We start from the raw sequence: 16,943 nt of genomic DNA, 5'->3' as shown, positions 1-16,943 counted from the left end.
TCGCTGCCCGGGGCGGGGTCCCTGCGGCCGACCTTGCCTTCGCCGCCCGCGATGCACCGCGCGTTCCCCGGCAGCGCCCGGCCCGGGCACTCCGTCTTCTTAGAAATGTTCTTTCCCGGAGACCACGATGTGATTAGGCACTGGGTGGAGCGTGCGGGTTCGCGGGCTCCGCCCCGCGCTTTGGGTTCGGCCCTACTGACAGCTTGGTCGGAGGAACGACTGGTGGTCCGGCCCACACGGCCGGCTCGCAGGGCAGCGGGCGTTGGGTTTTGAAGGAGCAACAGAAGTCAGCTTGAAAGCCCTCTGGAAACGGAGCAGAAAGAACATGAATGAACGGAGGAGCGAGAGCCAAACCCCAGACCCAGGCGGGGGTCAGCCCCGCCCGCCCCACGGAGGAGGCCTGTGTCCCAGGAGATGCCCAAGCTCAACACCCGGGGCCACGGGCTGCTGCCTCCCGCAGGAGCCAGACCTCCTTGCAAAGGCAGCTGCTTGATGGCAGAGGGAAACCGACGGCAGCGCTCCGCTTCGCCTCGCTCTCCTGCTAGTCTGTTACAAGGACTGCTCTGAAACAGTCTGAAACAAATGAGATGCAGTGCCAGCCGGTTTCTTCCCCGGAGCAGCGAGCTCCAGGAGGAGGCTCGGGCAGGGGTGGGAGTGAGGGACTGTGTGTCTTTGGGTGATGGCACGTCAGTCCCTAAGACACACGTGGGACCTGGAATAACCAGCTGCACTCTGCCAGGTCAACATGCGTCCTGTCCAGGAAAAGAATTATCTTGTTTTCAGTAATCTTTTTTTTTTCCCATGCAGCCTTTTATATTATCCTTTTATTGGTGCTTACCTTCTAGTTAAAACTGGTTAGCACAAGCCATCATTGGTCCAGCACCAGCGTTATATGATTTTACTAGTATTTTCAAATGCTGTGATGAAATTGCCATCTTACTGCCCTAGCTGGTTTAGCTCTGTGGATAGAGCATGGGCCTGCAGACTGAAGGGTCAGGGGTTCGATTCCCTGCCCTGGTTGGGGTATTCGGGAGGCAACCAATCGATGTCTCTCTCTCACATCAGTGTTTCTCTCTGTCTCTCCCCCTCCATTCCACTCTCTCTAAAAAAATCAATGGAAAAATATCCTCAGGTGAGGATTAACAAAACAAACAAAAAATTTGCCATCTTACTAATGGAAAAACCAATGTGATGAGGATGGAAAGAAACAGATAGCAATTTGAAGGTAAAATAGGGCTGTTGTGCAAAGCACCAAGTTTGCCTGCTCCCTGGAGAACGGTGCGCGTGGACGGTATTGGGCGTCAGTCAGGCAGCAGCCGATGACGGGCATTTGTGGTGCAGAGACTTGTGTAACAGAAACATCTCCCCATGCCTCGTAACCTCATAAAATATAGAGTCCATATCTCGAGGATTAAAAATGGCGGCAGAGTAAGTGGAGGCTACAATGACATGTTCCCAAGAAGGAACTAGAATTACATCTAAAATACAGAAAAACTTCCTGAATAATCATCGGAAAACTCGAAGGAGAGAACCCTGATACCCGACGACCGCTTTCCACCCCACGTGACTTACCAGGGTCCACAAGTGCCAGCCGCTTGTCCCGGGACAGAGACGCCCTCTCCTCCTGGTTGAACATTCTGTCGATCATCACCATCTCAGCCGAGGGATTAATCCGCTGAAAAGGAGAGAGTCCAGTCATCCCAGGTGCCCTTTAACAAGCGCAAGCATCTCCTTGCATCTTTGGAACGGAAGCAGTCAGAAATGAGAGTTTAATGTCTAAGTTCCAGGTGTCCCATAAAGTCAAATTTTTCCTTGCCACATAGGATGCATTTTTTAAAAAAAAATATTTGTTTTTTTGTTCTTATTTTTTAATTGATTTCACAGAGGAAGGGAGAGGGAGAGATAGAAACTTCAATGATGAGATATAATCATTGATCGACTGCCTCCTGCATGCCCCACACTGGGAATCGAGCCACAACCTGGGCAAGAGCCCTGACTGTGAATCGAACCGTGACTTTCTGGTTCATAGGTCGATGCTCAACCACTGAGCCACACTGGCCAGGCTAGGATGCATTTTTTTTAAATTGTATTTTTACCTAAATGAGGTGAGTACTCCCAGGGCAATGATGGACATATCATCTTATCTTTTTATCTCTGTTTCTCTCTTCTGTTTCTCTCTCTCTCTCTCTCTCTCTCTCTCTCTCTCGTTGAATTTATTGGGGAGACACCAATTAATAAAATCATACAGGTTTGAAAATAAAATAAAAAATGTATAAATAAATAACATTGTATTTTTTGGGGAAAGGTAATCTACACATTGGCACTAAAGGGGACGTGAAAAGTAAACCCTTCTCCGCCTCCCCCTGTGCCCTTCCCACCCCAGTGTCTCTCCCTGGAGGCACCCCGTGCCTAGCAGTTTAATACACTTCCAGAGACAGATCATGCACATACACACATTATGTTCTCTTTTTTTTAATATTTTGCACACAAATGGTAGCAACAATACATAATGTTTTGTACCTTTCTTATTCCCCTTCTGCTAACATGTTGGAAATCTTTTCCTTAGAACGACCTTTTAACTTTGCACTCTGCTACGCTTAAATTTGTGATTTTTTTAGGGCTTTCCTTAAAATTAGTTTGTGCCATACAGAATCAAATCTAAAGTTACATTTCTGGGTCTTATTTAACATGAAAACTCATGGCAGTTACAATTTGACCAAACAAGTGGTCCTTTCCTCAATAATGATAGTCTTTTTGACATCTCACAATTTTGTTTTAGAAATGGTTACCAATATAAGAACAATTATTTCAGCCCTAGCCGGTTTGGCTCAGTGGATAGAGCGTTGGCCTATGGACCAAAGGGTCCTGGATTCAATTCCAGTCAAGGGCATGTACCTCAGTTGCAGGCTCCACCCTGACCTGGACCCTGGTCAGGGTGCATGCAGGAGGCAACCAATCAATGTGTTTCTCTCACATCAATGTTTCTCTCTGTCTTTCCCTCTCTCATCCACTCTCTCTAAAAATCAATGGAAAAATATCCTCTGGTGAGGATTAACAACAGCAACAACAAAAAGAACAACTATTTCAGATTTTGGAGGCATACTTTTAAGTAAAAATATATTAGAAATGCGCATACACTCACACACACACACACACACACACACACATATATAATAAAAGCCTAAGCGACCATTAGGGTGGAACAACCAGAACGACTGGTCGTTATGATGCACACTGACCACCAGGGGGCAGCTGTGTTCCCAAAGGGGGAGCGCAGCTCAGCCAGAAGTCAGGCTCACAGCTGGCGAGTGCAGCAGAGGTGGCGGGAGCCTCTCCCATTTCCGCAGCAGTGCTAAGGAGCAGCAAGCCAAACGTTAAGGAGCAGTGAGCAGGCAGGTGGTAAGGAGCGAGGGGTCCTGGACCTCGAGAGGGCGCAGGCCGGGCTAAGGGACCTCTCCATTCCCCAGTGCACAAATTTTGTGCACCGGGTCTCTAGTACATATAAAAGCACAAACATATCTACATATTTACACAATATTGTGTACATGTATAATGTAGTTCAATTAATCCTCCACAGAACATTTCCAAAGTTGATCTCAAACTGAAAACCACTGAAAGAGACCAATTTATATATGTTTTTAGAACTGCTAAAATCTAGGTTTGGTCTTTCCATCATTCCCTGAGATACCTTACTCCTTTCTCTAACTGGTGCTTTAAAAGCAATGCTAGTTCCTATTTGAGGTGTTGAAAATGTTCTGGAATTAGACAGTGGTGATGGTTGCACAATCTTGTGAATATGCTAAAAACCATCAGGTTGTACATTTGAAAATTAAGCGTGAATTTTATGACAGGCTAACAATCAAATAAAAACAAGACAAAACTAACTGTAACACCTGTCATCACCTCGTCTGTTCAGCTGCTGCTGTGAACCTTCACTGGCGGTGCCCCCAGGCCTCCCCCTCTGGGCTGGGGAGGGCAGCACACAGCATCAGAGAGTGGACCAGGCGTCAGGGGGCTGGGCTGCATCCGGGCTCTGCTAATTGCCCGACAGACTCACTAGCTATGATCCTGGGTGAATTACTTAACCAGAGCCTAGGTTCCTATTTGGAACAATCACAGGAGCACTGACGGTGAGCAACCAGGTACCGCGCAATAGATATCACCTGCTGCTGGTAGTATAACAGTCAAGTGTAAGGTTTTCTGCAAACTTAAATATCTGTGCCTTTTAAACTATGGGGAAACGTAATTCCCGACGTTTTTCTCTCTGAACCAGTAGCTGTGACCTGCAGGGTTTAAGACCAAATGTGCTTGCAGCAGCGTTTACCATGGCATCCTCCAGGAGCAGGCATCTGTACTTGTTAAGCATAGCTTGCGTCCTTTTTAGGAGCTGAGTGGCAACTGTTTCAAATTCATTGTCGACTGTAAGAAGAGAGAGGAAAATAGTAAGAGAGTGCCAACCACCCATAGGTCTTCAGTTCTCAGGACTGAAATGCATTGTTCTTCCCCTGTTCAAACAGGTCCTGTCTGTGGCCATTTCCTCTTCTCAGTCAGCTTTTCATGACTGAGCGTCGTGCTTCTGCACTGCCTTCCCTCACTGTCCACCGGTCTGTGATTGTGGAAACTGAGTTCAATACTAGCTTCTATTAATTTTAACTAAGAATCCAAAAACAGCCCTCAGTGGTTTGGCTCAGTAGAAAGAGAGTTGGCCTGCAGACCGGAGGGTCCTGGGTTCGATTCCGGTCAAGGGCACGTACCTCGGTTGCAGGCTCCTCCCCAGCCTGGGCCCAGGTCAGGGCATGTGCAGGAGGCAACCAATCGATGTGCTTCTCTCACATCGATATTTCTCTCTGTCCTTCTCTCTCTCTGGAAAAATATCCTCAGGTGAGGATTAAAAAAAAAAAGAATCCAAAAACATAGTATTTTTAAAATCACCTATAAAAGAAAATAATATCACACTAATATCAAGCCTCCCTCCCTGCAGATCATATAAAAAAGTTAACAGCTGGGACAATGAAGGCAGACAGTGTTATCTAAAGACAAACTAGCTCATGGTCCCTTGCAGGCCATGGTGCCGTGGCTCTGTCCTGTCTGTTGGTCCCCAAGGTCTCACATTTCTACTTCACTCTTAGAGTCTTCACGCCCCTGCCCAATGTTGGACCTGGGCCTCCCCAGGAAGCTCACATGGACTGACCGAGACCACAACGCTCAGCTCAGAGACCCCTGGTGTCACAGTGGCCTGTGGGGTTACGGCCGGTTCACCTTTCCTGTGGGAGCGAGCCTGGCAGCTGAAGAGGACGCAAGCAGTGGGGGAACTCTGGAGGCAGCCTGGGCATGGTGGTGGGAGGGAGGCAGAGCTAGGTGAGCTGCACCGCTGGGGAGGCAGCGGGTCAGGAGTGAGACCGGGCTGAGTTCCAGGTTGGGACAAGGAACTTATCCTCAGCCCCTTTTTGCCAGTTTCTTGACAAACAGCAATGCCCTGGACTCACTTTGGAACCTGTAAGAATGTCTGGGGCTGAAGGATCGATGCAACTCATAGAACTGGTAGTGGGAGCTAAGGGTGTGCACTCGCCTAAACAGGAAGACTCCGCCTGAGGCCCTGGGCAGAGCCGTCCCCTCTGCAGCCAGCAGCCCAAACAATGCTGTGCCTTTACTGCCCCCAAGATGTGTCCATAGAAGACTCTGGCACATGGGTATCCCTTCCCAGAATACTGAGAAGAATAAGCCACGACCCTAAACACAGGCTGGGAAACAGAGTACATAAACTGTGATAAAAACAATAGCCTCAACGTGCCCGATCTCGTCTGATCTCAGAAGCTAAGCAGGGTCGGGCCTGGTTAGTACTTGGATGGGAGACTGCCTGGGAATACCGGGTGCTGTAGGCTTAAAACACCCCCCCCCCAAAAAAACCACCCAAAAACAATAGCCTGGCTACCATCTGGGGGCATCCCCAGAGGGCGCTGAGGGGTCACGGCGGGTTACCTTTCCTCAAGTCCTCCTCGGTGGGCATGGAGCCCTGGCACACGTGGTAGGAGAGCAGCCTCTGCACCGCGTCACCGAGAGACCGGAACTGACTTTTATCGGGCGTCACGGCGTGGGCTTGGTCCCTCTGCAGCTGCTGGAGGATGCTGCAAGAGAGAAACTGCACGTCGATGCAGAGTCACGGGAAGAAAGGGAACCCCTCCCTGAGAAAGAAGGAACGGGACCCTTTGCATGCAGAGGGAGTAAGACATACAGGACTGTCACTGTTCAAAGGATAGCACTTCTGGTTTTCCTAGTTTCACACTGTACACCAGGGTGGTTCAGAGTTCGGTGTAACCACCCACAGGGAAGGCACACTCTGGCCTGGCCTCGGAAGCTCAGTGCTCCTACCAACCACGCACGCGTGGGGCTCACACAGGCCGGCAACGCCTGAGCAACGGCCAACTACGCTTATGCGAACATTTCTGTTCTGAACGTAGGAGTTTATCAAACCATGCTCCCCTCAGAGACGCCTGGCCAGCCACAGGGCACGTGGTATACTGAGACGGCAAAGGCTGCTTCTCCTTAAGAACGAAACAGCAGCCCTTGCCAGTTTGGCTCAGTGGATAGAGCGGTTGGCCTGTGAACTGAAGGGTCCCGGGTTCAATTCCAGTCAAGGGCACATGCCCCGGTTGCGGGCTCAACCCCCAGTAGGGGGCGTGCAGGAAGCAGCTGAACAATGATTATCTCTCATCATTGATGTTTCTATCTCTCTCTCCCTTCCTCTCTGAAATCAATAAAAATATATTTTAAAAAAGAACAAGAGAGCAGACAGTAGCCTCAAACTACATTTGAGATATTTATAGGTCCTAATGGAAACAAATTGTAGGAATGGATTTTCAAAGTATATGTTTACAAACACCGTATGTGTTATTATAACCTGACTTCTGTGGTATATGCACTGAAGGTTAGGAACCTAGAGGAATGTTCAAAATGAGTGGTAGCCAAGGTCACTCACAAAGCCCCTTTAGTTAGCTGTTTTGCGGCAGGCCTCTTCTGTCCTCCCGAATGACCATCCACCTACGGACAAAACACACCTTTTATTCCCTTTTCTTGAAAACACAAGCAGGATGCAGTTACACATAAAGGTCACCATGTCTTGAGTACTTTCAACTCGCTATCGAGAGCGTATTCTAAGGATGTAGAATGTGCTCTGAAAGCCCATAGACGCGTGTGGCGGAGTGGCACTGTGTCAGATCACGAAAGCTGTGCTATGGCTCCTTGGGAGGACTCAGCCTGGACCTTAAAGCCCGAATCCCCACCTCCCTCTGCGAGTGCATCCTTGTATTTCTGAGGAAGTACATTTGTGGGTACCAACTCCATGAACATCTGAAAATTCAGTAGACATTACTGAGTTCATCTTCTCAGTGGTAAATAAGGGAGCAAACACTTTGAGCTCCTTCATAGTTAGGCGTGTAATCTAGTAGGCGTTTCATAATGTTAAGGAACCTGAGAATGAACCAGATCCTTCCCTGAGGGGGCCAGGCAGGCCCGGACTACAACAAGTTTCACTAAACTATCACGGATTGCTAAGTTTGATGGAGAAGAAACTGCGGCCTTCGTAAGCTAAAAACAACTTTTTTCCCTTCCTTTTTAGATCAGCATTGAGTTAAAAGACCATAGGGACTACTTCATACACTCCTGGTTGTTACTGCAGAAAAAAAATATCTCAGTATAACTAAGAGGAATAATCCACTTTGATATGATAGTAAGTGATATCATTCAATAGTAAACTACATATTTTGAGTGCCTACTCTGTGTTGGCTGCTGGTATACTATTGATGAAAACGTAATAGCACTGTGAACATGTGAGAAGCAGAACAGACACATTCATCCCATAAACATCAACATAGCAAGGCCTGGACCTGGGGGAAGGTCCTCAGTGAGCACGTTTGTGGTCACACAGGCACCGGGCTGACTGTGGAGACAGTGCCGGCAGCAGGAAGCACGCAGGTGATCACACATTTCCTTTCAATGACACTGAACGTTGAAAGAAGCTTCATAAACTGTGTCCTACCTGCACAGCTGGCTGGCCAGGAGAGGATCCTACGTTTTCCTGCTGAGGTTGTGCGGTTCCTAAGGATGCGGATATAACTTTGCTTCCAGAATCCTGCCCTATTTGAATGAACACACAAGAAAGACAATGTTCAACAGAAACAGTAAAGCAGGCCCATCGTACAACCCTGGACACAGTGCGCACAGGTTACGGAACATTCCGAAAGGGCTTCCTTATCATGGATGCTTGATGTGAGGAAGGGGAGCAGGAAGTACATTTATCGACAAAACCTCTGGAGGCAGAGGCGGGGATTAGTAAAGCCCAGTTAGAATAATAAGTAGAAATAAATACATACGTAAATAAATAAAAGCTGTCAATGCTACAGTTTCAAATTACCTATGGTCTGAGGAATAGGCCTCAAGCTAGTAATCTGTCAGCATTACCAAAACGCAAAGCACTCACAACGGAAAGAAAGGGAGGCCCAAATAGGGGACTGACTAGGCGTGCTCTTGCTTTTGCCTTTCTAGTGCTTACTGAGCAATGCAGGTGTTTGAAGCTTTAGGAAAAGCGGGAGACACTGGCACAATATTTTTAGTCTCGGTGGGATTCTAAATCTACATATAGGAAGCAGCACAAGGAAAATTACAAAGCCACCTGTGCCATAGAATACTAGATTGTGTTGTTTCTAAGCAGCACATTATTTCACATAATTTAATTAGAAGCGCTTTTTTCTTGCTTACTGGTGTATAAAATGATGCTACAGGTGCAACGTGAAAAGGATAGAGAAGAAAGGAATGATCAGAGTAGAGGTGCGAGTGCGTCAGAAAGACTGCATGCAGGAGGAGGGATGCGAGAAGTGTCCTGGGTGTCGGGAGACAGGGACGAGCTTGCGACGAAGGCTCCTGACCTGGCAGTGCGGTGCTCAGGAGGCCAGGAATCTGTGCTTGCCTCAGGCCATCGGGGGTCTTGGAAGCAGAAATGGGGCAAGTCTGATTCAAACATTTCTTCTGAGCCTGTCAAAACATTGCCAAGATGGAAACATTAATTTCATGAGTAAAAGCTTTAACAGATTACTTAATGCCAACCACGTCTGTTAATGCCTACCTGGCACTACCTTCAGCTTAGATTACAAACCCAAACAGAAGTCCTAACACGCTCTCCTTTCACACTGGAGAACGAAGAGTACCTCAAACCTGCAGGCACACTGGCCTTTCAGACCCGATAGCCGGGAGCCGGACCGACAGCAGACCGCCCTCTGCTCAGGGGACCACGCCTGTGGAGCTCAGACACAAGCTGAGCCAGAACTGTTTCCATCCCCGGCGATTTTATATGCCACCTGCAAGGATTATGACCCCGACGGTCAGTCCTGACGTGGCGTCTGCATTGGCTTCGAGCACCTGGTCAGGGCCCATGTGCCAACCCCAGATGTACTGTCTACACCCACTTTCTTCTGTGCAGAGGGTCTAAAGTACATTTTACCTGCTTCATGTCAACATCAGGTGGCATGTAACTGGGAAATGTAAACTCAATCAAACATTGGCCTACGCAAATATTATTAGAAACATTATCTGATATTTAAACTGTTGTGTGCTTCTTTTCTATACATGAGGAAGATGAACTGGATGATTTTTTTAAAAACTTATTATTATTATTATTTTTTAAAAATATATTTTTATTGATTTTAGAGAGGAAGGGAGATGGAGAGAAACATCAATGATGAGAGAGAATTATTGATGGGCTGCCTCCTGCACGCCCCCTATTGGGGATCGAGCCCGCAACCTGGGCATGTGCCCTTGACTAGTATCGAACCCAGGACCCTTCAGTCCGCAGGCCGACGCTCTATCCACTGAGCCAAATCAGCTAAGGCTGGATGATGTTTGAGGACTCCAAGTTCTTTTTCACTAAAAACATGTTACCTCTATAAAGCATTTAAGGTAAGACAATAAAGGGCTTTTAAACTACTTTACACTTTTAATCCTCTCTGTTATGCTACTTCATCATGCCTCAGGTTTTCAGAGTTTTTTCTTCAGTTTTCTATTTTGTATAGTGGATTTAGAGTTCAGCCTAACCATCTCCACAGGCGCCTTAAACTGTGACCCTGGCCTAAGTGCAATGTTCTCACCAACCGTTCACGTGTGGGTGCTCATATAGACCTGGCAACGCCTGACCAACTAAGCTCATTTAGTTCTGTCCTTAGGTCGGAAACGGCCCCCTGGTTCATCCTGCCATTAGCAGGGCAGGGTAGACCTTACACCACTCTAGGTAGACAGACAATAAGTTCTTAGTATGAAAACCCTGGGGGAAAATTCTCCAGTTTTCATGTATTTCCCCCAGAATGTAACTCCACACCCTTCCACTCCAGGGCATCTCTTCCCCAGCGGACACGTGCTGAGGAGAGGCCTGGGTCTCCTCACAAACGTTTCCAGGGGGGACACTAAGGGCCACTCCCAGGAAGAAACAAAACAGACAGAAGTTGGGACAGGGCAAGGCTATGCACGGGACTCTGAGATAACGAGATCAACAGAAAAACAGAGAAACCAGAATTTATATGGACGGCAGTGTGGCCAGTACACAACGTTTGGAATTCCACCAATACACCTTGTTCACCGTTCACACGACACAGAAGAACACCATCCTGACTGCTTCAGAGCGCACACCTTTTGTTTTGAGAAAATGCTCTCCCTCTCATTTATCGGACATGACCTGGAATGACTCTTAGCTACTAAACAGTCAAATAAATCAAAATCCATGCATACATTAAGGAGTAAAACTATAAAGAAAAGCAAGGGGAAAAAAGAGAAAAGCAAGGAAGAGATCGCCATAAAAGTCAGGAGAGGCACATGGAAGAGGGTGTTTCTGGGGGTGGTGGTAATATTTTATTTCTTGAGTGGCTAAATGGATGGGTATTTGCTCTATAATTATTTAACTGTACATTTGTTTTATGCATTTTTTTCTAAATGTGTTCTATTTCACAATACAGAAGAGTAAGAAGAAAAAAAGAAAAACAAACATTGGAAAATCTGCCATCATTTGAGGGTATAGGCACGGGCGTGTCTGACAATATGGCTGGGTGTGCAGAGGCGTGTCTCCTCTCAGTGCGTTTGGGCCCGTGTTTTACAGCCCCTTGTGGGCCCGTGTGGGTGCTGAGCATCGGCACCTGAGTTCTCAGCCTCTGCTGCCCGTGCTCCTCGCTGCGTCCCTTCCCTTGGGACTAGGACTGTCAATGTAACTGTCACGCTGTGGGGGGAGCAGGAGGTTGGTGGGGGGGTAAGCCAGGTGGAACCTGGTCTGGCGCCTACACTGGAGTCCCCTGACTCACAGGTCTGCATGTCTGGAAAGATCCGCTGTCTCCAGAAGTGCACTGGTTGCTCCCAGTCCACTCACTGCCAGGGCAGGACTTTGCTGTCTGGTTCACTGTGGCATCCCAGCACCAGAACAGGCCTGCGCCACAGTGAGCACCCAGAAAACAGTTGTTAAATAACAATGAGCAAGGAGCATTCGAGAGCTTGCTCCCGGCATATGCCATTAGATTGGCTCAAATAAACTCTTATAAAAACTCTTACCCATGCTCAGCCGGTGTGGCTCGATGCTTGAGCGTTAACCTATAAACCAGGAGGTCACAGTTCAATTCCAGGTCGGGGCACATGCCCGGGTTGCGGGCTCAACTCCTAGTAGGGGGTGCGCAGGAGGCAGCTGATCAATGATGTTCTCATCATTGATGTTTCTATCTCTCTCCCCCTCTCCCTCTCTCTCTCTGAAATTAATAAAAATATATTTTAAAAATCTTATAAAAATAAAAAATAAAAAAAGTGAATGAGGCGCACTGTCTCTGGAGTGTGCCTGTGCCTTTCCCTTCCCCTCATCTTCCCCAGACACCTTACAGCTCCAGAGGTCCTTCTTTTGCCTCTGTAACTTATTTCCTGAGCCCACCCTGCTGCTCACTTTTTCTACGTCTGTGACTTTCTAAATAAACTTTCTCTTATAATTGGAAAAAAAAGAGTGAATGAATTCCACTGGAGCAGAAGTCACAGGGCCAGTCCCTCCTCCCAGTCCAGCTCTCCTCTCCCCAGGAGCCATCAACTTTCTCCTATTCCAGTGATGGCGAACCTATGACAAGCGAACTCATTTTTTTGGTTGATTTTTCTTTGTTAAATGGCATTTAAATATATAAAATAAATATCAAAAATATAAGTCTTTGTTTTACTATGGTTGCAAATATCCAAAAATTTCTATATGTGACACGGCACCAGAGTTAAGTTAGGGTTTTTCAAAATGCTGACACGCCGAGCTCAAAAGGTTCGCCATCACTGTCCTATTCCTATGCCCACAGATGAAAATCTTCCAGAAATAACATTTATCATTCTGTGGTTTTTACTGAACTCTAAGGGAAGACCTGCTCTTGGAATGTATTTTCTTCACAAATAGAGAAGCTACTTAAGGATATTTGGTTGAGTACTTGGCTCCAAGAACTCTGCTAATATCAATGTACAATTTTAACTCTTTAGACCCCATGAATTATCACGACACCATGAATCAGAATACTTAATATGTTAATTTCAATCTCTGTGGTACACTTTGAAAGAAGCCAATTACAGATTAGATGATCCAACTAAAAGTTTGGTCATCAATGTATTCTTTAGATTGACTTATGACCAAAATTTGTGAACAAAAAGGGTCCTGGAAAGTATCCTTGCAAGGTGATCTGATCATAAATTCCTAGGTGGGCAGCCCTGGCCGGCTTGGCTCAGTGGATAGAGCGTCGGCCTGCAGACTGGGGGGTCCCGGGTTCGATTCCGGCCAAGGGCACATGCCTGGGTTGCGGGCTGGTTCCCCATTGGGGGGTGTGCAGGAGGCAGCCAATCAATGATTCTCTCTCATCATTGATGTTTCTATCTCTCTCTCCTTCTCCCTTCCTCTCTGAAATCAATAAAGAAATATATTTAAAAAAAAAATTCCTAAGTGGGCAGGTAATGGTGGGCAGCCACCCCCAGACTTAAAATGTTTTAGTAAAAGGTTTGTCTTTCTTTAAGTAAGCCCTGTCCATTGTTTTTATGCATCCAGGTTTACACACATTTGATATGAGCCATAACCACCCTCAAGAGAGCACACAATCTTGTTAGCGATCCTGTAATCCAGGCCCCGCCTGGCTTTCTCCCATCCTCATGTAATCTTTCTTATATTCCCCCTTAATCTCAGATGCATAAAAAAGCTGCAAAACTGTCAATTTTTGGGAGCATCTGAGATCTTGCTCCTGGCATATGTCCTCAGTTTGACTCAAACTCTTGTAAAAATTAAAAACAAATAAATAACAAATTAGCAAGATGATATTTATCCAACAACAGGCATTTGCTGAATGAGAGAAACCATTTGGGATGTGCCCAACCACACCCTCCCCTGGGAAACGCCCCACTGCCACAGAGCTGTGCCAGAGCCAGCGGGTTAGAGGACACACAGACGAGTTACCTGCCAGAGGGGCGAAGAGCTAACACCCAGGGAAGGAGCACCTTTTCTTCCATCTAAAAGTGCCAAGCCTGCCAGGGGGGCAGAGGGGCGTCCTCTTTATTTTGGCTCCTGGTACAGAGCAGCAGAGGCCCTGCATGCCACCTACTCCTGTCACCCACAGCCCTAGCCTCTGCCCACGAGGGGCCAATCAGACTCTCTCCTGGGAATTTAGAATGGGGGTGGGGTGGGGGAGGGGAGGAGAGGTAAATACCCAAGCGCAGTGGTTCTTTAATGCAAGTTTATAGACTGATTGTATCAAGATCACCTGGGGCGCTTCTGAAAGACAAAGTTTCTGGGTTCTGATCACAAAGATCGATTCAGAAGTCCAATGTGGGGCTTAGGCTTTTAGACGTTTAAAAAGCTCTCCAGGTGATTTGAATGTATTGCTAAGTTCTGAAACCACTGCACTTGTAGTCTCTGTTACATGCTGGGTAATACGTAAAGCTGGCCTGGTGGCCATGTCGGTCCAGCTAAGAGTGGGAGAGAGCGGGGAAGGACAGAGAAGTGGTCACACTATCTCGAGGAGGCTGAGGGAGCAGCATGAGACTGGTTTCCGACCCTTAGAAGGAGCTGTACTCTACTAGTATTTTCTGGACATTCCCCTTGTTTTGCGAAATGTGTTAGGGTGAGTTTCTTTTTTTATTTTATTTTATATTATTTTATTTATTATCTTATTTTATTATATTATTTTTCTTTTATTTTATTGTTTAAAGTATTACAAATAGTAGTATATATGTCTCATTTTTTCCCCCATTGACCTTCCCCTGGCCTCCCCTAACCCCCGGCACATGCCCTCACCCCCCACCCCAGTGTCTTGCGTCCATAGGTTATGCTTATATGCATGCATACAAGTCCTTTGGTTGATCTCTTACCTCCCACCCAACCCTCCCCAGCCTTCCTGCTGTAGTTTGACAGTCTATTTTATTGTTTTTGGGGGGTGAGTTTCTGATAGTTGCAACCCAAAGTACCATGACTGAGACATCTGGGTATCAACTGTATATACAGTACTGTGGTAACCACAGAGAAGGTGGCTGAAGAATACCAAACTCAGTCTTTGTCCTCTCAAAGTTTACCATCCATAGAAGATATAAACAAATGAAAGAATATTCCGTGTTCATGGATTGGTAGAATCAACATCATTAAAATGTCCATACTACCCAAGGCAATCTACAGATTCAATGCAATCCCTATTAAAATACCAACAGCATACTTCACAGATCTAGAACTAATACTACAAAAATTTATTTGGAACCAAAAAAGACCCCAAATAGCTGCAGCAATCTAGAGAAAGAAGAACAAAGTTGGAGGAATCACAATGCCAAATATCAAGTTATACTACAAAGCCACTATAATCAAAACAGCCTGGTACTGGCACAGGAACAGATATAGCTCAATGGAACAGAACAGAGACCCCAGAAATCAACCCAAGCCATTACACTCAATATTTAACAAAGGAGGCAAGAACATACAATGGAGTAAAAAAGTCTCCTCAATAAATAGTTTTGGGATAATTGGACAAATATATGCAAAAAAATGAAACTAGACCACCAACTTACACCATACACAAAAATAACTCAAAATGGATAAAAGCTTTAAACATAAGTCGGGAAACCATAAAAATCCTAGAAGAAACTATAGGCAGCAAAATCCCAGACATCTCTTGGAGCAATATGTTTAGGATACAACTCCTAGGGCAAAGGAAACTAAGAAAAAATAAACAAATGGGACTATCTATCTTCTATAATAATAAAAGGGTAATATGCTAATTAGACCGTTCGTCCTTCCTGAGGAAGCCAGGGCCGGAGGGAAGCAGCGTGGGTCCCGGGTGCCTGCCGGCGGCCAGAGGAGGGAAGCCTGGGTCCCAGGTGCCGGAGGGAAGCCAGAGCCAGCAGCTGGAGGAAGAAAGGCCTACTCTTGCATGAATTTTCGTACATCGGGCCTCTAGTATAAAAATAAAAAGCTTCTGCCCTAGCTGGTTTGGCTCAGTGGATAGAGTGTTGGCCTGAGGACTGAAGGGTTCCAGGTTCGATTCTGGTCAAGGGCACAGGCTTGATCCCAGGCTTGATCCCCAGTGTAGGGCGTGCAGGAGGCAGCCGATCAATGATTCTCTCTCATCATTGATGTTTCTATCTCTCCCTCTCCTTTCCTCTCTGAAATCAACTAATAATAAAATAAATAAATGAATAACTTATGCACAGTAAAAGAAACCATCAACAAAACGAAAAGGGAGTCCACGGTATGAGAACATATTTGGCAATGATATATCTGATAAAGGGTTAATATCCAAAATATATAAGGGACTCATATAACTTAACAGGAGGAAAACAAACAATCCAATCAAAAAATGGGCAAAGGACCTAAATAAACACTTATCCGCCCTAACTGGTTTGGCTCAGTGGATAGAGCGTCAGCCTGCGGACTGAAGGGTCCCAGGTTCGATTCCGGTCAAGGGCATGTACCTTGGTTGCGGGGACATCCCCAGTAGGGAGTGTGCAGGAGGCAGCTGGTCAATGTTTCTCTGTCATCGATGTTTCTAACTCTCTATCTCTCTCCCTTCCTCTCAAAAATCAATAAAATATATTTAAAAAATAAATAAACACTTATCCAAAGTGGACATACAGATGGCCTAGAGGCATATGAAAAAATGCTCAAAGTCACTGATCATCAGAGAGATGCAAATTAAAACGACAATGAAGTATCACCTCACACCTGCCAGAATGGCCACCATCAACCAATCAACAAACAACAAGTGCTCACGAGGATGTGGAGAAAAGGGAACCCTCTTACTCTGCTGGTGGGAATGCCAATGGTGCAGCCATTATGGAAAACAGTATGGAGTTTCCTCAAAAAATTAAATATGAAACTGCCATTTGACCCAGTGATCCCACTTCTAGAAATATATCTTAAGAATCCAGAAACACTAATCAAAAAGAATGTATGCATCCCTATGTTCATAGCAGCACAATTTACAATACTAAGATCTGGAAACAGCCCAAGTGCCCATCAGTAGGTGAGTGGATAAAAAAGCTGTGATACATTTATATCATGAAATACTATGCAGCATTAAAAAAGAAGAATCTCTTACCCTTTGAGACAGCATTGGAGGGACCTGGAGAGTATCATGCTAAGTGAAATCAATCAGTCAGAGAAAGATAAATATTACATGATGGCACTCATGTGGAATCTAAGTAAACTGATGAATGGAGTTGATCCAGAGACACGGAAGCATGGAACAGAGTGTGGAATCTCGGAGGGAAGGGGGGGTGGGGGGAGGTGGGAGGTAATCAACCAAAGACCTTGTATGCATATATGTATAACCCATGGACGCAGACAGTGGGATGGTGAGGGCCTGGGGCAGGGGGGTAAGGGGGACAATGGGGGGAACAAGGGGACATATGTAATACTTACAACAATAAAGATTGAAAAA

At 46.2% G+C, this 16,943-nt stretch overlaps 1 protein-coding gene across 1 annotated transcript in view; it reads right to left on the bottom strand.

Annotated features, from left to right (window-relative positions):
- BICRAL (BRD4 interacting chromatin remodeling complex associated protein like) overlaps positions 1-16,943 on the bottom strand; it is a 36,631-nt gene that overhangs the window by 3,411 nt on the left and 16,277 nt on the right. The window contains 9 exon segments of the mRNA XM_023764146.1: positions 2-111; positions 113-157; positions 159-303; positions 1,573-1,675; positions 4,325-4,419; positions 5,980-6,125; positions 6,977-7,038; positions 8,036-8,133; positions 8,922-9,027. Coding sequence (XP_023619914.1) covers positions 2-111; positions 113-157; positions 159-303; positions 1,573-1,675; positions 4,325-4,419; positions 5,980-6,125; positions 6,977-7,038; positions 8,036-8,133; positions 8,922-9,027 — 910 coding nt within the window.

This window comes from Myotis lucifugus, unplaced genomic scaffold (genome assembly GCF_000147115.1).
Source record: "Myotis lucifugus unplaced genomic scaffold, Myoluc2.0 scaffold_318, whole genome shotgun sequence".
NCBI lineage: Eukaryota > Metazoa > Chordata > Mammalia > Chiroptera > Vespertilionidae > Myotis > Myotis lucifugus.
Note: the sequence above shows the minus strand (reverse complement) of the source record. Positions and strands in the feature narration are given on the sequence as shown.